Source organism: Penaeus vannamei, chromosome 1 (assembly GCF_042767895.1).
Source record: "Penaeus vannamei isolate JL-2024 chromosome 1, ASM4276789v1, whole genome shotgun sequence".
Taxonomy (NCBI): Eukaryota; Metazoa; Arthropoda; class Malacostraca; order Decapoda; family Penaeidae; genus Penaeus; species Penaeus vannamei.
In genome coordinates, this window is record NC_091549.1 from 51,614,929 (window position 1) to 51,624,928 (window position 10,000).

The 10,000-nt window shown below is 37.8% G+C and overlaps 1 protein-coding gene across 3 annotated transcripts in view; it reads left to right on the plus strand.

Moving 5' to 3' along the window:
- Window positions 1-10,000, plus strand: part of Ankle2 (ankyrin repeat and LEM domain-containing protein 2) — a 16,014-nt gene that overhangs the window by 1,762 nt on the left and 4,252 nt on the right. For 2 of the 3 annotated variants that reach the window (XM_027357760.2, XM_070124608.1), the window contains exons 3-12: window positions 1-177; window positions 680-945; window positions 1,931-2,056; window positions 2,330-2,575; window positions 2,720-2,959; window positions 3,345-3,502; window positions 3,806-3,932; window positions 4,147-4,249; window positions 4,893-5,043; window positions 5,316-6,383. The exon at window positions 1-177 is cut by the window's left edge and continues 44 nt beyond it. In XM_027357760.2, coding sequence (XP_027213561.2) covers window positions 1-177; window positions 680-945; window positions 1,931-2,056; window positions 2,330-2,575; window positions 2,720-2,959; window positions 3,345-3,502; window positions 3,806-3,932; window positions 4,147-4,249; window positions 4,893-5,043; window positions 5,316-6,383 — 2,662 coding nt within the window. Of the gene's footprint in view, window positions 178-679; window positions 946-1,930; window positions 2,057-2,329; window positions 2,576-2,719; window positions 2,960-3,344; window positions 3,503-3,805; window positions 3,933-4,146; window positions 4,250-4,892; window positions 5,044-5,315; window positions 6,384-9,015; window positions 9,201-10,000 lie in introns of those variants that run through there. The other variant, XM_027357762.2, reaches the window with a different exon arrangement.

Here is a 10,000-nt window from a genome sequence, read left to right on the forward strand (position 1 = left end):
ACATTGGTGATGCGGTGCCTAACAGTGTTGAAGGCAAAAGCGATGGCAGCACTGAGGACTCCGGTGTCGGTAACAATAAAGAAAATGGAGGATTAGCCTTGCAACCCCAGAAGCCAGAAGTGCATGTTTTCTTTGGTGTTTTTCCACCCGACAACGCGGATGTTTCTAGTGATCCGGGTCAGTATAATTGTTGGGTGTTTTTCTTGTGAGGAGTTTGTACTTGGTGAGCCATTTTACAAAGACAAAAAGGAAGCATGATTTAGATAAAGAAAGATGGCTTATTGTAGTCTTGTAGTTGTTAAGGTAAAAGTGAAAATGGTGTATGCAGTAAATAAAGTGATTTTCATAATGATCATTTCAGCACACAGGATTAATTACAATGCTAATTATGATAATAATGATGATGATTATTGTATTAGGATGATAATGAAGGGAATTATAGTACTGACTATGTTTATTATTATATTTAGAATTGATATTAGTTAAAAACTCATATTTTGGGTAAAAAATGCAGTACCTTAATATAATAGTACACATTTTATAACATGGCTAACTATTACTAGTGTTATTATCTTAGGTTTTAAGATCTTAAAAAAAGAGTATATGGTTCTTTCTTTGCAAGTAATTGTAGTTATTATTTCTTTATTTCATTACTATCAGGTTTACTTGTCATTTCCAGACTTCCAGTTGGTTCATACTGACAAGATGTCCTGTTTAGCCATGATGAAAAAATACCGTGGTTCGCGCTTCAAGGCTTTCAGGTCATATGAAGAGGCACTCCAGTTTGCAGAAAATGGACCAGAAGTTGCTATAACGCAGGACACAAATGGTCTGGATGGCAATGTAAATGCTGAGAGACCAAGTCCTTTTCGGGGCCCCAAGTCACAAGACCTTGTTAAGTTTCGTAAATCTATTGAAAAGGATGATGTGACTTATTTCACAAAGGTAGGAATACATATCAATTTGGGATGTATGTGCACCTTTATAGAATTATTTTGTTTGCTTAAATGATTTTTCATTTAACAGTGTAGGTAAGCAGTGTCATTAAATTTGATAAACAAAATCCAGAGAGATTTGACCAGTCGGAAGTGGTTTATTTCTAGATTCTGATATAGAGATTTAATTACATTAAATATTGAAGTGGTTGCCATAGTTTTGCATATAAATTTTGTGTTTGTAGAATATGATGTGTGTTCCTAGTTTTCATAAACAATGTAAATGAAATTGTTTATCTAAAGGTGTGGCCAGTTCTTTGCCCTTTTGGGAAAATTGTAGATAAAGTTTATCCTCTCAGGAGATTTAAACTGTAACTTCATGAGTCATATGTTATGCACACACACTCAGAAATAGTCTATTTATTACTGCAGTCTTGCCACTTGGTGGAGTGTTGCAGTTCACAAGTGTGAGTGTTTGAGAGTGTGAGTGTTTGAGAGTGTGAGAGTGTGAGTGTGTGAGTGTGAGTGTGTGAGTGTGAGTGTGTGAGTGTGAGTGTGTGTGTGTGTGAGTGTGTGAGAGAGTGAGTGTGTGAGAGTGTGAGAGAGTGAGTGTGTGAGAGTGTAAGAGTGTGTGAGTGTGAGAGTGTGAGAGTGTGAGAGTGTGAGAGTGTGAGAGTGTGAGAGTGTGAGAGTGTGAGAGTGAGAGTGTGTGTGTGTGTGTGTGTGTGTGTGTGTGTGTGTGTGTGTGTGTGTGTGTGTGTGTGTGTGTGTGTGTGTGTGTGTGTGTGTGTGTGTGTGTGTGTGTGTGTGTGTGTGTGTGTGTGTGTGAGTGAGTGAGTGAGTGAATGAGTGAGTGAGAGTGGTACATAATTGAAGTAAAAGAAAATTATCCAAGAAATACTTTACATCAGTATATGAAGATCTTTTTTTAGAATCACTGTAACCATATTTCTTTTTATTTTTCCACCCAACTCATCATTTTTCAAAAATTCCAGTGCATAAATGAAAATCCCAGATATCTTGTTAGCAGTGGGGACACACCAGCTATCTTACAAGAAGGCTCACGATACAATGCCCTCCATGTGGCTTGTCGTAACAATAGGGCCCAATATGCTGCAGAGGTAAGTTTTTTGTCAGTGGCTAGATGTCGACTCTGGATAGACACCTGTTATCAAAGTTGTAGTATTTTTTTGATTTGTGTTTACATATCTTTAAAAATCATGTGATCAAAATATTAAGTGATATATCAGAAAAAAAATGCTGACATCTGTTTGCATTCTATGATATTTATGAAGTACTTGATCCAGCAATAGATTTTATTTATTATTTTCATTTTCCACGAAACATCTTTTTTGATAACTAGATTAATATACCACACCCTATTAATCCTACAGGTGCTATCAACAGTTTCGAAGGTTGACTTCTTCCAAAAGCTCTACCCCGACGACACTCTCGAGAGCTCGGAGAGAAGAAGCGCCTTTCTCTTGGACCTTTACTTGAACACCCCAGACAAAGGTCTCAATGAAACCCCGCTGCACTTTGCCAGCAAGCACGGCTCTCTAGAATGTGTGAGGATTCTGACCTCGTATCCTGCTTGTAACAAGGGGAGGAGGAATAAGTTCGGACAAACGCCTTCTGAGGTGCATTTATGTTTTGATTTAGTTTGTGATGAAATGAAATCATGGTGATAAGTTAAATGTGATTTAGAATGTTTATTGGTATTTGATGGGATTTTTAGCTAATGTATATATAGATATTAATCCCTTTACAACTTTCTTCCATAGATCATCTGTTCGCGTGTAAACAGCTCAACATCGAAGGTCAGAGAGGACATCCAGTGTCTCCTTGGCGAACAGTTTTACATCCCGCTGTTCAGGGATGATGACCACTGTCTCCTTCCAGAGATAGGGCGTCCTTGGTCCCCAATCCTGGCCTCACCAACAAGTCCTATGACGCAGGACCAGCTATTGATGTCGTCATGTAGTTCTTCTAGCCCGATGAGTCCTATAAGTCCTTCGTTAAGGGTAAGACCTACATCCTTTTTTTTTTCTTTACTGTGACAGGTTGTAAATAGGACAAGAGACAAAAGAGCAAATTTAATGCATACATCTACCCACCCATGAGCCTACTCACCCCTGCACCAACCCACCCATGCACTAACCCACCCATGCACTAACCTACTCATGCACCAACCCACCCATGCACCAACCCACCCATACACCAACCCACCCATACACCAACCCGCCCATGTACCCAACCACTCATCCACCCATCCACCCACTACATACGGTCACACTCACACTCACAGCCACACTCACACCAACACTTACGCTCACACTCACACATGCACTCACACACACAAAACATATTTTCAAACATAGATTACAAAATGTACTATCTAAATTTTAGGTTCGAGGTTATGCTGGCCCCATGAGTCCCTCGCAAGCTGAGACCTTGTATCGCTGCTGGAAAGAAAATGCTGTATCATCACCATCAAGACACTCAAAAGGACGAGTAGCATCTCTGAGGCTCACTGACCAGGACAAAGGGCTGGAGAGGATAGGCAGGTGAGCATACAATGGAGCATGAGTGAGTTTTGGCAACTCTAAGGATGGCTATGTTGTTTTACAGACAGTTTTGTAGGCATTGCTTATGTAGGGTATTTTGCCCCACAGATAGTAAAGTAAAATGTTAGTATTCTGCTTGACTTGCTCTGTTTTTTTTCAAGAGGCATTCTTTGTGTGGTATTAGTTATGTAAACATGTGATTACATTTTGTACTGTAGAAAGGAGTGCTGGGTCTTGTGTTACATTATTTCTGCATCATATGCTAAATTGATGTATGATGTTTATTCCTTCTTCAATTACAAGGGACTTGGCAGCAGACCAGGGCATCTCATGGAACGAGTATTGGGAATTCCTAGGTGACTTTGCCAATTTCCGAACTGAGCAGGGCTTGCAGAAACTTGAAGTTTTCCTCAAGGACAAATATAAGAAGGTAAATTTTTGTTTCCATGCTTTTCATATCCTATGTGTGTTTACTACCGTAGGCTGGAACTTAAATTTTAAGTGGTTATGTTTCTGTTACATCAAATAATTATGAAACTTTGGATACCTGCTACTTCTTAACTAGATGGGTGTGTGTATTTGAAACCAAATTTGATGCTTACAATTTTAAAGCAGACTTTTATAACCAGCTATTTGTCTTTCAGCTTATGCATGAGCGTGGACAAATTGATGAAGAAGAACTAGCAATGAAATTAAATGAAGAAGTGAGATGGGAGGAGGAGGGTCAGTCTCCTCCTGAAGGTGAAGGTATGTATCACTACTATGATAGGTCTTTGTAGTATATACCATGTGGTTCTTTCTTGATTAATCTCTCTGTAGGGAAGTGCTGCTTCTACCCTTCAAAGATAAGAGAACTTGCTATTAAATATAATAGAATTAAAAAGTCATATTCTGTAAGGAGAGCATCTAGATATGAATAAAGAAATGTAATGAAATGTTCACCTCTGCTTTCTATCAGCCTGTCTGTTTATCTGTCAATGGAGAATGAACATATATACCTTGACTGCCTTACCCTGTTGAACACCCTTTATAGAGGGGTGTATTGAATTTGGATATATATTTTTATATGTTTGTTTGTTGAATTGCTTATTTATGTTTTGTGAATATATATTTTTTCCACTCATATATTTATTAGCCTGCTGTTCTATGTGTCTCATTTTACTATTCATTTACTTATTAGTTAATTTATTGATTTCTCCCTCTATATCTCCCCTTGATGTCACTTGCCCTTTTTTGTAAATATTTTATAATTTTGGAGCATATATTGATATAGCACATACAAAAAGAAAGAAAAGATTAGATTGCCAAATCAGCTGCTTGGTAGTAAGATGTTGGATCAAATTCGGTTCTGATTCCTTGCTAAATATCCTGTATTGCCTTTTATTACCAGGTGAAGCCAGCGTATCAAAGCTCAATGACTCGCGTGTCAGCAAGTCCAGTCGGAGTACAATGAGTGAACTCTGCCAAGAACTGGAGGCGCTTCGTTTGAATGTCTCTCTTTCACCTCAGTATGAAGGTTCAGGTTTTAAGAGTGCAAGCAGGTGGGTTCAGTAGACGTCTTTGTTAAATTTCAGGTTATCAAGACACTAGGGGGCTAAAGTAAATGTACGCTCTAGTTCAGTGTTAATATTATTCAAATATTAGAGGTTAGATATACAAACTTTTGATTTGGTATGTTTTATGGTAATTTGAATGACCATAAACACCTCAGAAAGAATGAGAACCCTCATGTAGTATTTGTAGTATTGAGAAAGTGTTTGACTGTTTTTCTGGATAAATGAAGTGCTAAACTTTTTGTCTCTGACTTCCCCAGCAAATTTTTGGAGAATTGGAAGGAGAAAGAAGAGAGGCAAGAGAGAGGTCAGTTGGAAGGGACATCACAGGCAGAAGAAGACCCAGCCTCAGAGCAACTCTCATACATCATGAAATCCATCCGTGTCGCTGCCCGTCGCTTGGCTGAAGTCTTGGGGGATTTAGCACAAGACCTTCAATCAAGTACAGTAGCCAATTTCTCAGTCACAAAAACAATAAGGACCAAGTTGAAACCAGAGATCTTGTGTCTGAAGAACGTTGTTAGCAAATGCTGCACCAAAGAGTTAAAGACTGAGCTAGAGTTTGGTTTCATCCATGTCCTTCTGGCCTTTAAAGCCACAGAAACCATTCAGGAGAATTTGACATCCTCTGATATATGCACTCTAGCTGAGACGCTGAAGGTGTTTGTGTCACACCTGAATTTCATACAAGTCCACTCATCTGATGAGGAAGATGCTGCCAAACCAGATATCACCTTAGAAGAAAAGAAAGTTGCATGTGAGCATTTCAGCTGTGTTGTGAAGTGTCTGGAGAAGGCCCTGAACATTGCCTACAATAATTGCAATTCAGATATGCAAGACTGTGTCAGTGAGAATGGGCTAAAGGTGCACCTGATGCAGATGGGTGACTGCAGATGTAGGTGGGACATTGAAAGTGAAGAACATACACACATCTCTGAGGCTTCATCCACTCCAGCAACCACAACCAAGTATGGGAAAGCATTTAATTTCCTCCATCAGACGCTCTTCAGCAATAACAGGAAAAATTCACAAGAGGCTCAAAGTCAGGCAAAAGATGAAGCTAAAGAGGCTGTTGTGAAGAAATTGACCTTTGATGAAGATGGAGAAGAAGTGATTGAGGCAAGTCTAAGGATCAGACAGAATGGAGACATATCTGAGAGGTTGGTTAACTGCACTTCAAGTGGGGCGAAGGAAGGACAGAACACACAGGCAGCAGTTGATGAGAAAGGAGGTTATGCTGGTGATAATGACAGTTTTGAAACAGCTCCTTCTTCAGTGGATGAAGACATGGTCACTCCCGAAGAAGGAATCAAGGTCTATATGCACGGGTAAGTCCACCTTATCAAAAGGCTTTTTACTTTTTCATCTCTTTGGTTTAGTCTTTATTAGGTAATATCTGTGAATGTAAGTTTTCACCATCATTGCATGTAATTTAGTAAATGGTTCATATTCACAAATGTGAGTGCTGTTAATGAAACTTGAGATTCTGTCAATACAGGGGTATGATAGCCATGTACTACCAGTTGGCATAAAAGTACAGATTTATTTTGTATGAGATGTGATCAAAATATTCCAAGACACTTCATGTTGCAAATAGACATGAGTGTGGTATGGTCATATGCTGGCAGTTGGAGCAAACAGTGACTGTTGTGAATTGATATATCATTTTAGACATTTGTGATGAGAGCAAATATTAATTGGCAATTGAGACCATTAACTGATTAACACCAGGTTAAAAATTTGGCTAGGGCCATTAACACGGGATTGTTGGCATGCATCAACAGTTTCCCCAGTTTATAGGCAAAATTAGGCACCAAAAAGCTTATATTTTGATATCATTGAAAAATCAATATGAAGGTTTATCTTCACTCTAGGTGTTATTGCCTAAAAGTTTCACCATAAAAAAGGTGCTGCTACTACTGGAGAAAAACAAGCTCTGTCTGATGAGCTAGCAGTGTAATGATGGCCATGATGTGATCCCATCTGCTGCGTGGTCCACAACAGCTATGGCATGTGCATAGCTTACATGCCACCCGGCAAGAAGTGGTTAAAGTATTGCAGCAGACCTATAGACAAGAAGCTATGAGCTTCTTATACTTCAGAGTTTGAATGTTATGAGAGTACAATAGGAATTCAGGTTGTTTTTTGGGTAGCATAACTTCCTCTTTTCAAAGTTGATCACTGGTGATGTGTGTTAGGGCCTTTGGCTATAAACAAGAGACCAAACAACAGTTGTTGCTGTGGAAGAGCCCACAAGTTCTAAGAAGGCAAAGGAGGTCAGAAGTGTGACCAAGAGCATTCTCATCATTTTCATGGGATTGTGAATTTAGGCTGTCATTGCAGATTCCATTGTTTTACTGCCAGAGATGTCAAAAAAGAATATGAACTTGTGGTATGATGGTAATTGGATGTTGCATTAAGACACTGAGTCTTTTCTTTTTTTTTTCTTTTCTTTTTTTCATCTCTATCTCTCCACCCATCCCTCTGCTCAATATATGAAGCTCTCTCCTCTCCCCAGTGAATGGTTCAGGCTGAAGGGGCAGTGGTTTGATGTTGAGGCGCAGATCGGTGTGAATGACAGATGTTGTTTGACTGTTCCTGGAACAGTTCCAAGCCTGATAGAAATGCTATATCTCTGCATTTAGTAAATATTATGAAAGGAATGACAGCTCATTTCATGGCAGATGGGATTATAGCAATTTAAAATTATTCTTTGAACTTTTGCATTGTAAATCAGAAGCATGTGTCCACTCCTATTATAGATTTTTTCTCTTATAGTATATCAAATACATAGAACAATTTCATCACTGTCCATATACAGTATATGTGGGATACCATTATATGATTTTGGATATAACATGGAGATGCATGGAATGCATATTTTAACTGCTGTTTTTTCACTTGATAACAGTCATTTGTATTCATTTGTATTTAGGGGAAGACACTTGAAACATAATGTCTTCTGTGTTAATGGATGAACATTTAGGTTATTTCAGTTTGCCCTCTTATTGTGAAACTTTTTTGTATGTGTGTTTTGAATATTTTCTTTTATTATACTACTTTTTTTACTTCTTTTGGAACCCTTCTTTTTATTTTCTATTATATTCTGTTTCTTTTTGAGATGTTAACTCATAGGATCCAGGTGCCATGTAGCTTGCACATGGAACAAAAATGTGGGCACTATGCTTATATAAGTGGTAGCACTCCATATGAATACACTTGTATTGTCAAGATTCTGTGCCTCTTCTTTGTAATACAAATAGCCCATTTTCTGCTGATGTGTTTTGCTGTTTTGCCATTTTCACAGTTCTAAAATTTGTCATTTGTTGTGCTGTATGAATATGATAATAGCAGATGCCATTTACTCTCTCCAGGTAGTGTATGTTACGTGCAGAATCAGCAACAATAAGTAACATGGCGGTATTTTTGTAATTTTAAAGATATTTTCAAAATATTTTCTGCAACATCCTGGGCACTGCTGTTAACAGTGGGCAGGAACAGTTTCCTGTGCTTGAACACTGTGTCTTCCCTTGAGCAGCAGTCTTCCAGACATGGCTTTTTGATAGAACACACTACCCTCATGAACTGGTGGAGATCCTGCAGGAGCTTGCGAACGAGCCCCTTCCTGAGGGCCTGCTGGGTCAGTCTCCTCCCAAGTGCTTTGTGCATCTTGTCTGTTCGGAAATACTTTCCCATGGGGAGACATTCCTGTCATCTGTCCCTTGGCCAAATTTTCTTCCATGATATGTTCCTGGCACCCATCCCTTGGCCTTTTTTTTCATGATAAAATGGCCCTGTCACCTGGATCCAATGGGTTAATTTTCCTTTTTATTATCTGTTACTTCTCTTCTTATCATTTGCCTATGATTTTTCACAAACTCAGTGTTTAAAAGAGAAGATTGCCATTGTAATTGCATGGATAGATTTCTCTTTGTAGGTTTACTCTCTTTCTTTTTTCAGGTTGTTTCTTGACCCTCTGTCACTAGTGGCAGCATCATATGTCTTATGCCTCGTCTTTATTCTCGTCTATCCTTTAGCAGACCGATTTTAATCTGTATAATGAATTAAGGAAATAGAGTTTGCTTTGTGGTGTTGATCTGTTTTGTAGTTGATAGACGAGAGGATGTAGTGAGCTTTTTAAAAACTTTTTGTTTCTCTTTGTGCATGAAATTGATCAGGTTTCTGGTGTGAGAACTTTGAATTTTTACTTTAGACCTCAATAAGACAGGATTTACATGCTAAGAAGATTGCAACAATATCATTGGATTGGATTGATTAAGAAAAAAATAAGAGTGTAACTAAATTTCAATACAGCCAATACTTTCATAGTTCAGGGTATTTGCAAATTGATTTAAGTAAGTGTTACTCTGGTATTGCTGTACGTTAATTGTGCTGGGCTGGTATTATGTTTATGCTATGTCCCCAGTGATTTTACTATATTGTGTTTACACATGGGCGGCTCCTCCACCAAAGAGTCAAATTTCTAGTCCTGTCTATCGTTGTACACTTTTCCTTGATTTTTGGAAAGATTTTTGCTTTTATTGCCATTCATACTTTGATAACATAATGCCATAGATAACGACAGCATCAGTATTAAAAGCAAGAGAGACATCCTTGAAATTCAGGGATTTTCATCCACGATTCAATGACACAGCTTGCATTAAAGTTACTTATAGGCTTGCAATCTTTCTTTTATTTCTTTTATTTTTTTATTATTATATATATTTTTTTACTTTCCTTCCTATTGTATATTTGATAATTAATTGCATTCTTATCTTACTAAAGAACTCTTATTCCATTAAACAACTGATGTAATGACAAAAGATGAAGGAAATATGAAATCTCGTGTGTTTACTTACCTGATGTAAGTTTAAGTATATATATATATATATATATATATATATATATATATATATATATATATATATATATATATATGTATTTA